Source organism: Thunnus thynnus, chromosome 23 (genome assembly GCF_963924715.1).
Source record: "Thunnus thynnus chromosome 23, fThuThy2.1, whole genome shotgun sequence".
NCBI lineage: Eukaryota > Metazoa > Chordata > Actinopteri > Scombriformes > Scombridae > Thunnus > Thunnus thynnus.
This window is the reverse complement of record NC_089539.1, coordinates 7,204,838-7,226,840: the sequence shown is the minus strand read 5'-3', so window position 1 is coordinate 7,226,840 and position 22,003 is coordinate 7,204,838. Positions and strand designations below refer to the sequence as shown.

The window sequence follows — 22,003 nt, the reverse complement described above, 5'->3', positions numbered from 1 at the left end:
TTTGTCTAAATGGATAAATAGGCTGAATGCACAAACACACATCCATTGTATTAAACCAAGTGTGCACACATCAGGTTGAAAGAGCGTCAAGATGTGGAGTGTGTAGTAAAGACTGTTCAAGCCACATTTGATGCCATCATGTGGCTTTACTGGAGAATCAGCTGTGTTTGCTACAACAAAGTAACGTCAGGTGAACAGATAGTCGGATAGCTTGCCACAAACTGACATGATTCAAAGACAATCCAGTCAGACAAGTCATTGCAACAAGTCCTCATATGCAAACAACAAAACAGAATGTTTGTTATTGCCCTCCAAAACGACGCATAGGGGTGATTTCTAATCTGATGACATGTCCAACAACTTCTCCCATACACATCAGTGTTTTATGATTTGCCACCTCAGGACCTCCCTGTGGCTGCTAGAGGATGTGTTATACTTCCTGATAGTCCTGTATACATGAGCAAGTGTGATCAGGAATTTAAATTATAGGTCCAACAGCTCTAGCAGAGCTGTGAAGAGGCCACCTCCATACTGTTAGTCTTTCTACACACACAAAGAAAGAAATAATACATGTTGGACACACCTAAATATTATGCCAAGTGATTCCACGCAACCTTATAGAAGGTGTATGTCATACTTGCATAACAGAACAGTGAGCAAGAAGACAATGTGGAATTTATTATTTTATATGTATTATGCTTGGTTACATGCAAACTCCTAAGAAGAGGAGCTTGCAGTGCCGTAGATCCATCCACTGAACAATGACTGCCTTACTGTGAGGTGACTGTGTCACCTTGGCTTTTACTATCTTAATTTCTCATATTGAATATCTGTTTCTGCTAAAAGAGTGAGTTGAAAAAAAAAAAAAAGTAAGTCACAGAGGGTCTCCAGAGAAATTCCCTGCATTAAAAAGCTCTGACATAGAAGTAGATGGCTGATGTTTCTTTTTTATTTAGAGCTATGATAGCATACAAGGGAAAATTACATGTATTTCATGTTGTTTATAAATGTTCCTTTTTTAAACTGCTAATATGATATGCCTGTAATATTCCTACAGGGATCACATTGTGTCTCTGTGGTAATTATTATGAGTATAAAATACTTAAAGATCCCCTCCACACATGTTTTAAGACATTATTAAAAGCAGAGTATTTTATATAATTTGTGTCTGATAGGGTTTTTCTACAAAAAAAAGAATAAACTTGTTAAAACTTGTTAAAATTCTGAAACTTCACAAATAAAATTAAAGGGAGCTTTGATTTAGTGTGAATCACAATCTACTCCTTCTCCCTCACTGAGAAATCCAAAATCTATGAATATGCAAATATTTTTTAATTTCAAAAGTTTCACTGCTGGACACAAGAAGTCTCCTACTTCACTGAAAAGATCATTCTCAAGGCTTCAAGTTTCCACATCACACTGTGTAAATTGTGATGTCACAAATGATGCTGATAAGTAAAGGCCTTCAACTCAGTTTTAAGATGAGCACAGAGACTCCTTCAGCAGATGAATGTGAACACAGCATTGTAGTGTAAAACTGCACATACATCATTCTGCACAGTGAAGCTCCAGAATTACAGTGAACTAACAAAAAGAAAAATATATTTCTGAGTGGAGTGGGACTTTAAGGTTATTGTTGTAGCTGTTCTGTCCACATTATTCCTAATTATCTTTTTTTTCTTTTTCTTTTCTTTTCTTTTTTAAATATGCAGGTAGTTTTTAGTTTGATTCTGTAAATCTTAAAAGACATCAGGCCTATATGACTTAAATGTTTCAATCTAGGTGAACCTGCCAAACGTCAGCTGGTACTACATAAAGACGTAAAGGTTGCATTAGACACACACACACACACACAGACACACACACACACACACACACACACATGCGCGTGCACAGACATACACGCACGCGCTCTTAATTCGGTGTCCTAATTCATGTCAGCAGGCTTGCTCCGCTGACAGACAGTGGCAGCATGCATGCAGGTCTTTGCAGCAACATGCGCCAAGAGCCATCTGTCCTGTAACAGAACGAGCGGCGTAGATTATGTTGTCGAGAGAGAGAGAGAGAGAGAGAGAGAGAGAGAGAGAGAGAGAGAGAGAGAGAGAGAGAGAGAGAGAGCGCATTACGCACACCCTGATCCTCTCCACACAGAACCAGTGTGGCGCACAGACAGGCGGCAGCCCTCAGAAAGTGGGAAGTTTTCGCCAAAGGATTCTGTCTAAAAATTAATCACCTTCATGTCGACTCTGTTGGATACTAACCCGCCGATGCTATGGTTACCTTTATTACGGTAGGAACAACTTTGTTTATTTGTTTGTTTATTTGGTGCTCCATGGAGCGTGTTTATCGCCGAAAAACTATTTGGTTCTTGGGGAATCTGACACTAAAAGAGTGACAGAGGGTGATCAAGGGTGTTTAACGTGTATAACAGACATGAAAAGATTACTAAAAGCGCACAAGGTTGTACATTAAGTGCATTAATTAGCGTGTTGAGTAGCTTTGAGGCTACTGGCGTTTAAACGTGCATATAAAGGTTTTAAAAAGTTTGGGTAAACTGAATTTGGCACCAGGGTTGCCTCCAAATGGGTTTGAAGTGCTGCAGATTCAATATTTAGCCTACTTTTTGCATGACAGATGAGTTGATTGTTCAGTGTGATAAGTTCATTGACTTATTTCTTCCTCTAAGCCGGAGCTTTGGCAGGTAACAGAGTAGAATGTGAGACGTAACGCACGGTGCGCTGCCTGGAGGCAAACCAGAGAGGACGAACTCACTTCTTTTACCCGTCTCTTCTTCTCTGTGCACAGGTAGACAAAAGGTTTGGGTGTTTCTAAAGCTCGTTCACTCACACAAACATTAGAGACTCTTACTGTTTTCAAATGCACTCTGGAGTCATGCTCTGTTCGTGCGACGTGTTGGAGAACTGGCCCAGTGCGCACGGGCACGGTTCAGATGTGGTTCAGCTTGTATCTTTGGATTACCGACGCGCTAATTGTGTCTCGGCTTGCTGTTAGTGGGAGTGAAAGCTGATATGTCACAGTTGACTCCCAACATAAAGGCGGACTGTGCGTTGAATCGCCCCTCTTTCCCTCCCTGCGCCTTCCTTACTCCGTGTGCATGCGTGCATATTTGTTTGCATATGCATGCCTATAGACTATAGCCTGTGCGTGTGTGCACATGAGAGAGTGAAGGGCCTCAGTGCGCGCAGAGGCCCTCTTCACCGCTGCCTACTGTTCTGAACTTTCTAAATTCTGTTTGTGTGGATTAATGCAACAAAATAGTCATTTGTGGAGTGTCATGGTAACGTGCTCCAATAACATTCAGAGCAATATTATTCTTTTATTATATCAAAAACCATGAAATCATCTCTAGGCAGTCAAAGAATTTTCCACTTATTTGGAGAGGGAAACAGTTCAACACGGTGTCTTCACGTCATGTAGCTGAAGTTTTCTGTGCAGGGTTTGGGTGAATGTGTGTTTTGCGTTAATGTGTGCGCATGTGTGGATTAAATCTATGGCACAGTGGTAATTTTGGAGCCAAATAGTCCAGTAACCCAAAAATACTCATGGTGCGAACGTGCGTGTCTGTGCGCGTGTGTCGAGTACAATAACAAAACACATCATGGAGGCAGTTCTGCATAATGTCTTAATAGTGCTGCGGTGCAGTTGGGTATGTTTGATATGACATGTGGTCTGGACAGCTTTGCGTAATGGCGCGCATCAGTGGGCGTCTTGAGCCTTTGGTGCATGCTTTTCTGCTGCTGTGGGAGTCCACTTCTGTGTGTGCGTGCGTATGTGCGCGCAGAGGCCGCTGGAACAGCTGTTGCAGCGGCGGATTTGACGCAGAGCCACTCCTGACATGTAGGCAGACAAGGAATTAGGACGCAGCGAAGGAAGCGAGAAAGGAGCTAGTCCCATTCTGTATCTGTCTTTATGGGCACTTCAGTCAAAAATGGCCTTCCAGGCACTCTGAGATAAGCTTACTACCACAGCTGTGGGTCATAGTTGGACTCGGTGCTCCCGACGATGCCCCCCCCCACCTCCCCCCTTCGGGCTGATTGTGGTGGGCTGGAAAGAGTGAAGAAGTCCAGGGCCATTTCTTGGTCCTAGTCCGTCCCTGTGTGGGCTATTGCGTGCATACATGAGCTCTGGGTACAGTACAGCTGCAACAACTCAGTTTAACAACGTTCATTTTGACTTTTACTGCAGGAGAAAAATGAGGGGTGAGAGGTGTGGACAGATTAGCGGTAGCAATCATGGGAAGAACATTAAATTGATAAAGATTAAAAAAGGGCCAAAATGACTCCAAGGTGGTTTAATTAAATGATAATGTTATTATGGAATGTTCCTTTTGGTTTTGCATTCAAATTTGTTGGTGTTTTAGTGTTTATCCAACTCTTAATTACTCTGTTGGTCTTGTATCTGTTTCATTTGTTGCCCCAATTTATTTTATCTTTGTGTGCATGTTGCAGGACTTAAATGACAGAAATAAACTTGATTGATCTTAACCTTGAGGTTTAAGAAGCAGTTTGCACCTAAGGTTGTTGGTTTACATTCACAGACTGAGAAAATGCGTCAGGAAAATATGAACGAGTTACTGTCGAAGTGTCAGTGAGAGACAGCACAAAAGTCAGAAGTTATGACTGAGATGTAAAGGGTCACTTTTTACAGAAATGAGTTCTGTTAACAGTGCACAGTACACCTTGGAAGTAGCAGACACTAGACTATTTTGGTATTGTCCCATGTACTATACTAATGAAAATGACCTGGAAACTGCCGGTGTAAAAGTGTGTACTGGTTAACTGGGGTTTGTGTGAAAGTGTGCCTTATAAACTTTCCTTCATCAGTTAGAGGTTTAGATGAACAAATGAAATTATGTGATGTAACTGTTTAAATGGTCTCTTGTAATGATATGGATTGATGAGTTTGCACTAGATCAGAGTATCAGCCTGACTCTTGGAGCAAAAGGTTTTCTGGGTGGATCGTTGGTGTTATCAGTTTATCACAGATGTTTCAGCAATTGTGGTTTATGATGCCTCCAGAGGGGAAGCTCCACAGTCCTTAAACCTCCCTGTTCTGGAAATTTGTTCACTCACCATGTGATGTTTCACATTTCTTCACCTCTCCTCATGCTGCATTATTATGTATAATTCAATTTACAGCTGACATTTCCGCATTTTAGTAATTTTACAATTAAATCTTCCCCAAATGATTATACCACCAGATACAAAGCAACGTGACAGTTAAGTCAGGGAGGACTACTCACATGAACTGTTGCAGAATGTCACAAAAGTGTCTTTGTGCTGGAGAATTAAGCCTGTTTGACCAATTTTATCAATAACATGCAGAAAATTACATCTTAACATAACAGTTGTATGGATAAGATTTATTTCAAAGTTGAGGACTAGGACAACAGTGACATAAGAATCAAAAAGCAAGACTGGAATACCGGCTGAGCAAAGCCAGCAACTGCCCCGGGGCCCCAGGCCACAAGGGGCCCCCAAAAGTCCCAAGTTTATTGCATAGCAACTGGTTTGGGTAATTCGGCAATTACATAAATGTGAGATTTACATTCTGCCTTAATGGAAGTGTTTCCTGTTTCTCTTTTACAAGAGAAATTAAGGCTTCAAAGATGAGGACTGTTAGTATCTCAAGGCAACTTTCCTTGCAGGACCAGTCTGAAAGTGTCATTAAAAGGTACTTTTCTAAAAGCAGGTGTTGGAAAAGGAGGGTTGTCTTATATTCAGGCCAATATGGTAATTATTTCAGTTTATATTGTGCCCACATGGTGCATTTTTCTAAATAAAGTTGTGTTTATTTAATCAAATTACCACAAACAAACACTAATTAAGTGTTCTTCCAGCATAGGAGAACTGGTTGCACAGGACATAATAGGAACGTGGAGGTGACAGAGTACATACAGAATGCACAGGGTAGTACACTATGCGGCGGCCCAATAGCAAAGATTACCTCAGGGCACCTAACAGGTTAATCTGGTACTGACAAAAGGTGGTCGCTAGTTGTTAGAACTCAGAAAGACTATAGACAAGGGATGCAAAGTACACATTACGTATCATCTCTATTTGTGCCATGACATCTTAAAAAAGTTGTGAAAAAGCTGAAATTTGTTAACCAGACCACTCATCCATATCTGCAAATTCATATAGGCACTTTTTTCCTCACCACATGGCAGTTATGCTGAATTTGAATGCTTAAAGACTCATCCAGTCATCATAGCTACAGTTTTAAGAATTATAGTCAAACATTTCATTGGAAACACTGAAAACACTGGAAGAGGAAAACGGTGTGAGAGTGAGGGCAACTCTTGGATTGTGAAATTTCTGTATTCTATCTCAGTTGCTTTCAAGGGTGCTGCCAGGGATTTTGGGCCCCATGAAAAGATATCACATTGGGCTGCACCACCACAGACCACGCCAACCCTGCACAATTGCTGTAACTACACCTCCAGAACCCAGTCGACTCATTCAAAGCTTTAAATAATTCTACCTTTGCAGACTTGTTACTCTCTTGTAGTACAATACTTGCTGTACAATATTTACTGACAGTGAGCTGTGAAAATATAACATTATGCAGACATACATGCAACATTCTGCACACAGTGGAATTCACTATTTTATGTAATTTTAATGGTAAAATTCTTGAATGGAAAATTCTCTTAACATTAATGAATAACTTAAAATAAACATAGACATATCTTGGCTGTATAACTTGAAGGTATTATTTTATATATCATTATATATCATTGGCTGTCACTTTAATACAGACTGAGTCACTCAACGGTTCAAACTGTCCCTCATCCAGTACAGACTATAGGCTGTTTTTGTCTCATATAATAATCATTATGTGGAAAATAATTACAGTGTTTGAATTCATATCATTGAAAAGGATTTAATCTTTTTTTTTTTTTTCATAATAATGAAAAAATAAATTCCCACAGACCCCCAGCAATTATGCCAACTGACATGTTATTCAACACAATGCTGCTCACTTCCTCCTTCAGCTGGGAGTAGGGCTGGTTCATTGGTAGAGGGATGGGGAGACAGTGCTGCTGAGCCTGAAGCTGCATCTGTTGAGCCTGGCACCAGGCAGAGGCAGAGACAAATGCTAGCAAGTACCATTTTGCGCCTGGTTTGCGGGCAGGACCAAACCATTTCATGTAAATAGAAGAGGGGGATGGGGCGGTTTAACACTCTCTGGATGTTTACTTTTTGCCAAAAACAGGAAAAGACAAAGAAACCCTTTGTTTTATTAGTACATTGTAAATAAAATATTCTATTAATGATGATATGTTAATCATTTAATATTGAAAAAAAAATGTAATGTTTAATCATTTTTAGGGCCCCTGTCAGTCACAGGCCCTCATCATCCTAACTTTCCTCCCTCATATGGCGTCCCCGGCTGTTTTGTACAATTGGCCTTTCTATACAGCAGACTTTTTGACTTGTCGTAGTGGGAAAAACACAGGTGTATCTAATAACATTAACAATGGCTCTGGCTTTCCATGACGGTGTGCCAGCATGCGCAATTCCAGAACCCTGAAACTGACACAGCTAAATGGAATTCAGCCATCATTCATTTTACTATCTACACCTGCAACATACAATATCTCTTCCATGAAAAAAGCCTATTGGACCCACGTCACCTTCAGAAGCACCAGCAGTAACTTTTGTCATCCCTGAAGTCCCAACCATTTCCACTCATCACTCCACCACTCTAAAAACACTTAACAAACACTTCTTGCTGGTTGTTTCTGCTTCACGTTGAGAGTTTGTAATTAAGTTCAAGTGGAGCTCAAGTACTTATCTGATGGTTTTGTGTCAATATGGTTTTTGTAGGACTACTGGAGTCAAGCACCCGAAAGGGGTTGTAAGGCCTTTTTCTAGCAGGTTAGCGAATTTGAGTGTGTTGACATCACCTTACAAGATTTCTGGGTACTTAAGTCCTTTAAAGCTGCACACACTTCTGAATTTAAAACCTAAACACTAAGATATCCTGTGAAGTGATGAGTAAATTGCAGATTTGTGATGCTTCATACCAAAGGGATGAGAGAGGGGAAACAAACATTGGTGAGCTGAACTTGTGTTTAGGAGAAAGTTTGGATATTTTCCCACTTCCCTTGCTCTTCATCTCAGATCAAGCTGTTTCTCTCATCCTATATGGCCATGATTTTACAGCCCTGCCAGCTCCATGATGGTTTACACATTTAGCAGAGTGTTTATATGCTGCACATTCCTATGGCTAGTTAGAGCAAAACATACTCTAAGGATTTGGATGAGGCGCAGACAGCTTTCTCTGCTCTGTGGAACAGAAACAGCAGAGTGCAGAGGAGTTCAGCGCAGACATATATACATGTCAGGAAATTTATTTAGCAAATTCATTCCTTTAACCTGTAACCTTAACACTTACCCTGAAGTAAACAAGTTCCTCACCTTGTCTGTTTTTATTGTCTTTCCCACAATATCCCGAGAGACGGACAGAGCAGATAGAGATCATGTGGTTTCAAGGTGAGGCTCGGCCTTCCCAGCAGTGCAGTCATATGACAGCTCAGGCCTCTCTCTGTCCGTTTTGACCTGGTAATCTTCCTCTCTGTCTCAATGATTTTCTTTATCTCCCTCACACTCACTGTCTGGATCTTTACGCCCCTCATTTTTTACCCTCTCTTGACATCCCCATTCTCCATCTCTGACTCTCTCTCCCATCCTGTTTTTCTTTCCACTATCACAGTTTCCACATTAAAAAGTAGACTCAGTGACCTCCTAATAACGGGACTATCTTTAAAGCTGATAGAGTGGATCACTGATAGTGTTGACTGGGATGAATTCCCGCACAAGCCTATTTATACTTCATTTACTTATATTTTTCAACAGATTTGGTTGGCAATTTTAATGTAGATTATAACCTAGCTATCTTGTCTGATCTGTATCATTTACCTGCGACTCATGGATCATATTTAAAACTAGCATTTAATTCCACCAGTCTGCTGATAGTACACTCTGGGGAAGCATGACACTAAGCTAGTTGACAAATTTCCTCATTTGGCTCATACAATTTTTTTTCATGCAGAATCTATGAATGAAGACACAATGCAGTTAAATTGTGTACTTAATGTAGAATGTATGCATTTATATATCTCACCTGTGGAGGTGGTTTGGAAAATGTGCTTAATGTATCAAAAGTGCACATTCTGCAGAAAAATGCTCCCAATGACTAATGTATTATTGTATATGACATCATTCAATTGCTTATACTGATGCATCACTGCATAAGCAGCACTTTACTGTTCTAAGTGGTCAAAGTGAAGCTAGTTTGAACTATTTTATATACAGCCCAGTGGTTACCAATCTAGGGGTTGGACTCCCTCCTAAAGGCCACAAGATAAATTTGAGGTGTCATGAGATGATTAAGAAGAAAAAACAAAGTTCTGCAACACAAATTTGTATTAATTTTTTGACTTATTTTAAATATTGGATAATTTAACCTATTTGGACCTCGTACAGTTGATTAATTGAAACCGTGTGAGCAGTTTAGAGGGAAGATGTGTCTTTGGCAGAGCACGACACTGCTTTTTCTAAGTGGTCATGAGAAAAAGGTTGAAAACTACTGGTTTAATTTCTAACAATGCAATGTATTTTTTAAGCTTTTTTAAATGTAAAATTTTTATCTAAAGCTGTCAGATAAATCTAGGTAAGTAACATGTATAATATATTTTTTTTATTTTATGTAGTGTATCTCAATTGTACAGTACTTGAGAAATGTACTTTTGCACCCCAATCAATACCTCCTGTATTTACCTACTGAGCCATTTCTCTGTGCCAAAGAAGTTACATGTGCCCCTGATAGTCTCTGTCAGATGGGTGTCTAAATAAAAAGTTTTTATTAAACATTGTGAAACATTGTAAAACATTTCTATTGAATTTGGTAGACAGGTCATCCTTATCCCATTTACGACTGGATAACATTTCAGTGATTATATCTGATTAAAATGTGGAATCCCTACCATTAAGGCGATTATCATCTCCCAACTATAGCTAAGAAACTACAGCCAAAGTCGAGTCAGACTCATTTAAAATTTGTCAGTGTCAGAGCGGCTTCTTGTTAATCTGCATTTTTCTCAAAGGAGTTAACATTCTGATGGATCTGCAGCAAGATAATTGAGCTATTGTATCATTATCTCAGACACGGCGTAGAGTATGTGTGGCAATACGTGATGTCTGTCACTTTTCTCGCTTCACCTCCATGAAAAAGAAAAGAAACACCTGCTTTTTGTTGAAGGACTGTCGTGTCTGCCTAATCAGATGGTTGGACTGAAACTATCTGTTGTATGATCACAGCTCAAATACTTGGGGGCAGCAATCTTCATTCTCTCTTTATAGTACGTGATGCCTATATAGGTGACATCTGTGTGGACCGATGTGTCAGTTTAGTGGCCACCTTTGATATTTGAGCTGACAGATGTTCAGACGGCCTGAGGGTGAAACCTGCTACCTAGTGTCTCAACCACACACTCACACCACACACAAACCCAATCCTTGCTAGTCCTCTCATTTAGTTAAACTCTAACCCTAACATAAGACTAATCCCAACTTTAATCTTCACCCTGAAGCCAAATTTCAAAACCTGAAAGTGGCTGAAGAAGTGAGGACCATTAAATGATGGCCTCAAAGGTCTAAAGGATCATGTCAAATCACATTGCCTTCCTGCAGTTTTTAAGTTTTTCTTGAAAGTGTTTTCCCATACAGTTGAGGTAGCTATAAGTCTGCTGTTGTTGTGAGTTTGGTTTGAAAGTCTGGAGATGGTGGATGGGAACAGTTTATTCCATTCAAATTCAAAAGAACAAATGGCCTTTGCTTCTTATTGTTGGCGCAACACAGGCAAGTTTCTTTGTATTGCACCTTTACACCAACAAGGCAATTCCAAGTGATGTACACAATACATAAAAAGACATTAAAATACTGGCTTCCAATTGTTTTCATAACACTTTTCCTCCGTAGTGCTTGCCCGGTGTTTCTCACATTTACTACTTTTATAGGTGTTGGTGAAAATGACAATTTAAAACTGTTGCCAATGTACATAAAAAATGTTGTAATTAAACGTAATTTGAGGTTTTGCACTGTTATTATATTGTATTCCCAACCCTATTGCCATCAATAGGGTTGGGAATCCTGATAGATGATTGGATACTTAATCTGTAGACTAGCCTTGCCACAAAGCATTAGATCAGCCAAAACAATCATAAAAAACAAAACCTATATGTATGCATTATTTTTAACTTTCACTGGTTCTGACATAGCAGTTGCACCATTTTGTACTTTTAGTCTTGCTTGTGTTCCCCTTTCCTCTTAGTTTGGTGGTTTTACAAGCTCCTCTGTTTAAGTACAAACTGTTTGTTTCTGCAGCACATTATAAACCAGATGAATTGCACCACACTGTTTTGATTGTATAGTTTAACATTAAAGCATGACTTGTCTTAAGCACAAGTACAGGGTAGATGGAGGATAAATGCACAAATAGAAACTAGTTTCATCTCTCAGCTCAGTAATGAACTGACAACAACCTCATGCTTGGTAAAACAAAGAAAACCAAAATGCATTACATTGTTTTGGTACTGAATAGCACAACCTCTTGCCACAGTGCACATGGGGGAACAGTAGCGATTACTTCGTAAAACACAAATGAAAAAAGGGATATTATACAGTAGGAAAATCATCTTTTGTACTACAAATACACTGCAGGACACACGCTAAGCTGGAACAGTCGACACAGCTGTGAACAATGTGTGAATGCAAATGAAGCCTTCCTGTGAAATTCAAATAGCTCAATTAATTCAACTATATGAACACTGTAAACAATAGTGATTTGTCATGAGTGTCAAACTCTGGTCAAAGAGTGCTACGTGACAGCCTGAGTAGTACAACTCTTTCCTGTGCATACCTGATCCTAAAGATATAAATTCATAGCCGTGTTGTTTGGAAAAATAAGCAGTTATGTTTCAGTTAACATGCCCAGACAACTTAATGGGGTAAATTAGTGGTGCTTTGCATTAAACAAAGCCAGATAATGTTCCAAACACTACTTTACTTGGCAACCGCTGCTTTGACCAATATTTCACTTTTAAATTATTTCCAGTGTACACATGCTGACAAGGACCACAGTTTAGATGTACAGCCTGTACTCACCTGTCTACTTGTCTCTACGTTATTTGCATGAAGTGATAACTTCTTAACCTAATGCACCAGATAGTTTGTTACACAGAACCATCTGAGAAGTCGTCCTTGGATGATGTTTGAAAAATGGCAGGTACTTTCAAACAGTACTTGGCAGGTGATTGGATGAACCATCTGTCTATCACCGTCTTACCTTGCGAGACAGCTGGATTCGCAAGATCACGTGAGAATCCTCATAGGACGCTGATTGGTCCGAACCACAACACAAGCGCATAACTTGAAGCCATGGATTCTCACGTGATGTTGTGATCTCGTAAATCCAGCTGCCTCGTCCACTAATTGGAAGATCGGCGGTTCAGTCTCCGGCTGTTCCAGTTCATGTCTTGAAGTGTCCTTGGCTCCCGAGGGCTGTGCCATCAGTGTGTGTGTGTGTGAATGTTGACATGTAGCTTAAAGTGCTTTGAGTGGTCAAAGGACTAGAAAGATGCTATATAAATGCAGTCCATTTCCATTCATAGACGATATTACTGTATGTCTATTCAGCCCGTGGCATTCATACCTAAATATGGTCATGTGTCGACTTTTGTCTGCATCTGCCCCCAGTTTTAATTTGTTCATTCATGCTCAGACTGCAAAAACTTTATATTTAAATATCAAATAATATATGATCCAGTTCTTGTGCATGCAGACAGCTCATTTCGGCTGTGTTCATGTTTGCCTGCCTTGCATGTGACATCGAGTGTAGTGCAACAACAGTAACACTGGAAGCAGCCACAACCTTCTATACCAGTTAGGACAACATGACTTCTTGTGAGGAAGTCAGATACTTAAATGTGATATTTTTTTTGGCAGCTTGGATGACCAGTGTCAGCACAGAAGCGAGGATAGAGTAACAAAAGAGAGACAAATAGCTACTTGATTGGTTTTTGGATGACCGCCTCAGTTTTCTCCAAATGTGAATGCCTGCATTGTGGTTTGAAACAAAAATGGATGTGACTTCTTATGTTGCAGTTATTCATCCTGGAGTGAGCGGAAACATGAAGTGTCCTGATGTGACCAGATAATAAAAACCAACCCATGTGTTTGTTTTGATGTGAAAGTGCTTAAGTGCTGGTTTGGACAGAGAAGTTTGACACATTTTATGTGAGAAAAAAAACAGTCCAACAAGAGTGTTGCCACATTTGAAAAACTGATCCCAGGCTGAAAGTCAGATTAGAACATGCAAATTTGATATTTTTGGGTTGAGAAGAACTTTGCTGCAATGCCAAAAGATTGTCAGTAAATTCTAACTTTAACAACTTAAAATTGGAGCCATTTTTTTAGACTACTTTTTCTCACAAGAGTTTTGTTTTTGACACTTAAAAACATCAGTTTTGACACACTGAGTAGTGTCAGGTAGTGTATTTACAGTATTGTCTTTTTGGAATGCAACCTATTATATCTTTAAATGATGCTATGTTTACATTTGGCAATTTGTGGTTGAATGTACAACTTAACTTTGTTGTGAGATGCTGAAAAGGAAAACAAAGAAACTTTAGAGATGTATATATTTGCCAAACCACAATAAGACCTAATCTGGTCTCTGCCTGCTTTCTGAATCTCTGTCTGCCTTCAGAGATCAAAAGGCTAAACACATGGAAAGAATTCCATTTAGGAATCAGATATCCATTGTTTAGCAATAATGGATAGCACAAACAGAAACATATTGGTAGTCTTTAAAGGGTAATGTGTATCGAGAGAATAAAGGTATGATAGCCACCTTCTGTGTGATAAAAATGTGTAGACAGGAGCAAAAAACAACAACAGTCTAATCTGAGCAATCAGGCTGAATCTTAAGTATTTCCAGCCTGTCCTCACAAGGAGGACGACAGTATAGGTCTTAAATTCAGGCAGGCAAAAACAACCTATAGTTATGTTTACGCCATCTAGCAGCCGTAGTAATTATGACCTGGGGAAGTGACGCAGTTCAGAGGACATCAATATAAGGTGACCCGATAAGATGATTTTGCCTTGTTTAGGAGGAAGTGGGTTGGTTGGATGGTTAGCTAGATAGGACTTTGCTGCAAGAGACCACTGTTAGCTTCCTGTTTCCAGCCGCGAGTGTCATGTTCCCAACTGCGAGTCTGGACAACTACGAGTTAAAAAACCATCACATTGTGGTGTTTACTGTTGCCATGACGATGAAGGCTGCATATGATCATTTTAACCAAAAGCATGAACTTTCCCTAACCCTAACCATGTAGATTTTGTGCCTAAACCTAACCAGACCTTAACCACAGCATTGTCACACCATAAAACATCATTTTTAACAGTGATTTGTAACAGTTTTGGAAAGCCAGAGTGCATTACTACGGCTGCTAGATGTCGTAAACGTAACTATAGGTAGTTTTTGCCAGCCTGAATTTTAGACCTATACTGTTGTTTTTTTATGTATTTTGTTTATTTCACATACAACACTGTGGGTGAGCCCACATGTTTTTTTTTCTGTTGCAGCCCAACATGTTAGCACATACTGTACTTTTCTGGCATGAACGGAAAGCACAGTAGGTGCTACCATTAAAGTTATGACTTATTGAAAGACCTGTGACCACAAAACACTTGTTTTGGAAACCTGAAACATCTTGAAACATTGATGAATTTCAGGCAGTAATGTAACACATACATATGCACAGACATCTAACACTAGAAAATCTGTGCCTGACAGCACATTTAGTGCAGGCAACTAGTGGAACTAACATGTATGTTTGAGTTACTATATTGTGATGATCTACAGTGTTGGCTTTCTTACCCAAAACTTCAATTAACCTAAACCTACCGGTAATCCTAACTCTTCAATTTAATTTTAAAACTATACACCAGTGAGCCAATAAGTCAGCAAACTGATTCCATCATACAGAAATATCTATTTAACGTCAGCCACCATGTACAGGTCATACAAGACCAAGCAGGGCTTCCACCATCTTTCCCTGAACCATGGGATATGCAGTTAGTAAGAAACTCATTTTAGGATCACAGTCAGATGACAGATAGTGCCTGGGAGAACAAAACAGCAGAGCAGATCCTATCGTGAATAAATTCATCCTGACTTTTGTTCCGGATGTTCGGTAATTAACTGTTGTTGTTGCTGACATGCTTGTAGAAATTAAGTGCAGTTCATTCTTTTTTCACACCGTAGAGGGTTAATCATGTGCGCTGCATGTGACACATTGTTTTAATCACTTATGTGATCCTATCTCATCTACAGTGGTTTGAGGTCAACCACCATGTCACATAATTAATTATTCCTTCAAGTTACAAAAAAAGGAGACGCATGGATCTAATTTAAGGGTTCTGACTTGGCATCAGGAATTATATTTATAATTAAAAGAATACACAGATGTCAAAGGTTCAAAGGGAACAACAACAGAAATCAAAAGATAACAGTTAGATAGTTGTCATGTCAGTATAAGTATGACCTAAATACTTGCTGGGTTCTGAGGCTCCTGACATTGCCAGATTAACCTGATATGGGACCTCAGAGCAAAAATGAGCCTCTGGGCCCCAGTTAAACCCCCCTCATGTTGTCCATTCTACATGTTTCTCTATGCTAGGATACCTTGCCTGAGATTTGTGGAAATTGGACATATTTGGAAATATGGAACATAAGCAGAAAACTGAAACAATCAAATTCTTTAAACCAGATTTTGACAGGCCCTAAAAAGGGGACATAACATGATTTTTATGATTATCTGTCATTTATATATTGTCGGATATAGACATAGACATCAGACATAATCAAAGTTCCAAAATGTGAGGTGAAGGTATGTAAAAATGCAGCCTTTAAGTCAAAAGCCCAGCAAACTCCATTTGCAACGTTATCTCTACTTCCTCCTCATGATGACATCAGATTGTTTGCGCATGCCCACAAACGGCCATCCGTTCCCTAATAAAGCAGGACCTACCTTAAGGCTATTATCTTGTAAGTTGATAGTGCACTTTGGTGGTGGATAATCCCCAAATTTTCAGTTAAACTAGATAGCAAACAGGTATCTATCCAAGTGTCTCCTAGTTAAGGTCCTGTTGTCAGCAATACACTTGAAACCTAAAATGCAAATATACACAGTCCACCTGTAGCTTTTTGGGGCTGCTGGATTTCTAGGGCCTGGGGTCAGTTGCCCATTTTGCCTGTTGGTTGGTAATCCAGCCATAGCCCCTGTACCATTAATCCAGGAAATACTACCATCATACACACACACGTACACATACACACACACTGAAGCAAGGTCAAAGCCACTGTTGAGCCTTATAGTCTATTCCTGTGTCGGTGATTCTATTAGGCTTGACACCGGATTAGCTTCCCTGATCTCTGTGGCTGATTTGGGTTGGTTATTATAACCTATTACTGCTCTGTCTCTCTCTCTCTCTCTTTCTCTCTCTCTCTCTCTCTCACACACACACACACAACCTTTGCTGACAGTCCATCGATCACATTTTTTTTACAGTGTGTGCAGTTGTCAACCAACTCGTGTTCGGTCTTTGTTGACTGAAGTTGTGGATTTAAATGATGGTGTGATATGAAGTCAACACTGGTCGTATGAAACTCTACAGTGCTCTCAACAAACAAATGTGCATAAGATGCTTGAGAGGAAAGCAAACAATGCAGAAAATTGATTTTCAAAAAGAGGGCAACTGGAAGAAAGAGCACAAACCTCCACTCAGCGTGAGTGTATCTATGTGCAATCCCAGTCAGGGTTACTTCTTCAGAAGTGTGGAATAATGGAAACCACACCAAAGTAATAAGGAATTCTTTTCCTACTCTCATTGAGCAAACCACAGACATCTAACACTGCGGCCAATCCTGTTGTGTCTGTCTGGCCTGTTGTGTAAGAAGGATACAGACTGTCATGTTCTATTTTTCTCTCTCTCTTTAACACAAGGACTAAACAAGCATGTGTCAACACTGCTGCACTCATTTATCCAATAGACCAGGGAGGGACAAACATATGCCACTGACAGTCAGGGGTCTGTGAGTTTGCTTTGCCACCCAAACACTTCAGGAACTGGTTTCACTCATTAGATCGTCTTCTCTGTTTGAAGTTTGAGGGCTAAAATAAACAGAAACTAATTTTACAGATATGGTTGTGATGACACCCGCATAGTGTGGACTCTTAGTGGTACATGGTAACCTCCTCCTGCACTTTCTCCTCTACACAAGGCAAAGTCTTAAAGGGACACCATTCTTACATGTCAATGTGTTAATCACAGGGCTTGTACTCAGACTTATAATATCATCTGTGGTTCTGGAGGAGCTCTCCCAAGTCTGAGAAAATTACCCAAGTGACATCACTCTTGTCTTGGGTTGAAGAATACAATTTTTTTTGACAAAACTTGCTTCACAAAATGCGCATGTGAAGTTTAAAAGAGTGGGGCATCTACAAGGAAGGTAGGATCTAGAGAGAGATAATATTTGTGATGTTCCCTGGAATATTATGTGTTCAAAGTGAAACTATGCCACCTGGTGGAGGTACATAATACATAGTCAAGCAGAGAGAGAGATAACTGCGTGTACAAGCCTCGGTTAATAAACCATGCTGTTCAGTAAGTCATCGTTCGTCTGGTGCAACACTGCATCAGAAACATTACATTGGCGACGAAGTGTAGAAAGAAAGAAACACAAAGAGGGCAGAAAGATGGACAAGAAGACAAGTGAGGCTAAGCTAGCTAAGCTAACAAAGACAAATGTGAATGGTAGTTGGCACACCACAGCAAGCATGGTACTCTCCCATCTTTCAACACTGTCTTTTCTCTCTCGGCCTGATCTCAAGAAAGTCATCCATGCTTTTATTTCATCTCGGTTAGATTACTGTAATTGTGTTCAGGTTTAAGCCAAAAAACAATTTCATGCCTTCAGCTGGTACAAAATTAGACTGCTCAGCTTTTAACAAATACTAGAGGACATCAGCCCTGTTTTAGCTTCTGTTCAATGGTTACCAGTAAGTTTCAGAATTGATTTTAAGATTTTACTGATCACATTTAAAACACTCCATGGTTCAGCTCCCAGCTACATTGCTGAATTGCTGGTCCCCTACAAGCCAGAGTGAGGACTCAGATCCTCGGGCAGGCCTCTGCTGGCTAGTCCTTAGTCCTGGCTCAAGACTAAAGGTGGCTTTTGCAGTCAGGGCCCGCAGCTCTGGAACTCCCTGCCTAAGAATCTGAGGCTTGCAGGATTGGTGACATTTAAATCACTTTTTAAAACATTTTTCTAAAAAGCCTTTTATTAATTCTAGCACACCATTTTATTTCCAACACGTCTTACTTGTTTTATTATTACTGTTGTCTTTTTTTTTCTTTTTTATCTTTATTGTTTGGGATTTTATTCCATTTCATTTTTGTATTATTTTAATTGCCTGATTTTACTTGCCTCAGTACTGAAATGTTTTAATCCTGGTTCAATCATGTAAAGCACTTTGTAAATTTATTTTAAAAAGTGCTGTATAAATTAAGTTTCATTATTATATTTATTATCTCAGAGCTGCCATAGACCCTCATCAAGCTGCATGGCAGTAGTATGCTAGTTTTAATTGATTCAGGAGTCTCTGCAAACTTTGCCAGTGAAATAACTGATGCCATGTCCACAACTCAGCCTCACCACAACCAAGATCTACCCCTTTCGCTCCAATGTTGAATTGCTTGTTAGTGGTGGTTTCAAGTGCAGTGTGGAGAAAGGACAGAAAAAGAAAATCTGCACATTCCTTGTGATTAAAGATGATGGATTCAATGTCCTCAGCTACAAAGCATCTAAAGCACTGGGACTAATTTAAGTAGTCACACCAGAATCATACACCACATTGCTGCACAGTCGCAGATGAGCTGGTGGAAAGTCATCCTAAACTGTTTCAAAGGATTGGAAAACTGAAAGACTGTCAGGTAAAGCTTCACATTAATCCTGACATCAAACCTACATGTCAACCATATTGAAGTGTGCCATTCCACATCTGCCAGAAGGTCTTCGGAAGACTTGAGGCAGATGACATCCTTGAGGAGATCACTGGCCTGATTGAGGTGCTACAAAAGACAGAGTTTTGGCTGCTGAGGTATTTCAAAATGCCATATGCAAAACACTGCTAGTTGTCTCTGATGTGAAGAACCTCAGCGTTGACATCATTGTCTATGGTGCCTCCCAGACTGAACATGTCAGCAACCTCCAAGCACTGTTCCAGAGACTCAGAGAAAGTGATCTCACATGCATGTGTAAAAAATGTGTTGCTGCAGTTCAACATGCTGCAGACCCCCAGAATCCAGGTGAGATCAAAAGTCTGCTAGGCATGGCCAATTATTGCTCCAGGTTTATCAAAGCCTTCTCCATCTCAGAACCACTGCGCAAGCTCACCAGAAAAGACCTGGGTATGGGGCTAAGAACAGCAAGCTGCGTTACAGACACTGAAAGACAGTCTAACCAGTGACACTATGATGTCATACTTCTACCCAGGTAGAGAGCCAGAACTGATTGTGGACGCTAGCCCTGTTGGACTGGGTGCAATCCTCTGCCAAAATAATGAAAAAGGTGTGAAGTACATAATAGCATATGTTTGTTGGTCTCTCAGCGATGTGTAGAGGAGATACTCCCAGAAGGGAAAAGGAAACACTAGCTGTTGTGTGGAGCCGTGAGCATTTCCAGGATTGAGAGATGGGGACTGAAGCTTCATCTGTATAGCTTCAAGCTGGAATAAAGAAAGAGAACTGACAACCCAGCTGACTACTGAAGACCCAATCCTTCAAGAGGTCAGTGCTCATGTCAGACAACACATGCCACAAAACTGACAAGTCACAACAGGCTGACATATAAAAACAGTTCAGACATGTTAGCAGTGAACAATATCACATGCATCAGATATTGTACTGCAGGGCACCAGAATAGTAATTTCCACTGCCCTACAAGTGTTACAGCTGTCCCACGAAGGACACCAGGACATTTTCAAAACTAAAGCATTACTCAGAACCAAAGTTTGGTTCCCAATCATTGATCGCAAAGCAGAAGCAACAGTTTGTAGTTGTCTTGTGTCAGACCAACACACCAGCTGCACATATTGAGTCACTGAAAATGTCAGTTCTGCTAGAGGCTCCCAGGCATAGCGTTATTGCTATGGACCACTTCCAACTGGAGAGGACTTTCTTTTCATCATGGATGATTATACATGCTACCCAGTTGTCATGAGTGTAAAGTCAACCTTAGCTAATGCAGTCATTCCGGTCATGGACAAAGTTTTCTCCTTGTTTGGGATCCCCAGAGTTGTGAAAACTGATAATGGTCCCCCATTCAACAGCGACCAGTTCTCCCAGTTTGCAGACTATCTAGGATTCCATCCCTGCTAGATCATACCACTTTGGCCTCAAGTCAGTGCTACAGCTGAAAGCACACTCAGCAAAGCTGTGCATGTGGCTAAAACAAAAGGAATTCACTGGGAACAACAACTGAACATGTTCCTACGTGAGTATCAATCCACACCTCACAGCACAATAGAAAGCTCACCTGCTGAACTGTTGTTCCAACACAAGGTGTACACAAAGATTCCTTCATTCATGCAGATTCTCATTGTCATGCTACACCACACACTCTCACTCCAGGTGATACTTTGCTTGATCATTAGTCCAAGCATAACAAGCTCACCACACCATATAACAGTGTGACCAAAGTCAAAGGCTCCATGGTTACAACGGCCAAAAATGGACACTTCATGGTCAGAAATTCTTCATTCTTCAAGAAGATAGCTCCAGAGCTATTGGACATCCCACCAGATCCTGATGATGATAATTGTGATAACAGTGATGCCCCCTACGATCACAACAATGCCAAGGTACCCCTCAAGGCACAACAGACATCCTCCCGCCTACCTACAGGACTATACATAGCTTATGGACTGTTAAACACCTGGACAATCTCTTAGCCACATGCAGTACATGTGTTGAGAGACATGGACACTAACTTGAACTGGTGTGAACTCAAAGGGGACTAATTTAGTCAGGTTTGAGAAGATAAGTGATTTTCCTTTAGAAAAATATTTGTAATACACCTTTAGTGTGCATCTTATTCTATAAGTTATGTGTTCAGGCCGAGAGTGTGAAGGCGAAGTGCTTAGAGGTACTGTTAAGAGAGATTTGCCATATTTCTAGATAAGTATGATGTTCAATACAGTAAGAAGGTTGTTGAAATTTACAGCAGTGTTTGTTTCATATGTAAGAGTAAGCCCGTTGTCAGAGTGTCATAGTATTATATTGGTAATTGCCTTAAAAAAAGGGCAATGTGATGTTCACAGGAATATTATGTGTTCACAGTGAAACTACACCACCTGGTTGAGGTACATAATATACGGTCAGTCAGAGAGACAGAGATGACTCTGCGTGCACAAGCCTTGATTAATAAATCATGCTGTTCAGAAAGTTGTTCATTTGGTGCATATCTACACAACAGAAACATTACAATATTGAGTTGCATTATGGGATATGTTGGACCTCTATCACTAGAGGTGGACACTAGACACTTGACCATGACTTTTCGGGACTAAAAGTTAGGGTATCTTCACCTTTTTTGCCCTGATTTTTACATTCTTTTAAATCTTTTTCACCAGTCACCCAACTTTATGGAAGACAAAATTAGTAAAGTACTGTACTTTATAAATGTAAAAATACATCAGTCAACCTAAAACACAAATTGGCATTGCAACAAAAGGGATCACTATATCTCTTCTTTGCTCTAGATGGTACTGGAATTCGGCGCTGTCCACAGGAAGAACCAAATTGGAACAAAAGAGCAAGCTCCAAAATGTTGGTAAACCGCCTTAACT

The 22,003-nt window shown here is 40.1% G+C and overlaps 1 protein-coding gene across 1 annotated transcript in view; it reads left to right on the top strand.

Annotated features, from left to right (window-relative positions):
- Positions 1-2,134: 2,134 nt before the first annotated feature.
- ntf3 (neurotrophin 3) overlaps positions 2,135-22,003 on the top strand; it is a 40,072-nt gene continuing 20,203 nt past the window's right edge. Inside the window, exon 1 of the mRNA XM_067581843.1 lies at positions 2,135-2,290. Within this exon, the coding sequence (XP_067437944.1) occupies positions 2,273-2,290 (18 nt within the window). The 5' untranslated portion in view covers positions 2,135-2,272. The remainder of the gene's footprint in view (positions 2,291-22,003) is intronic.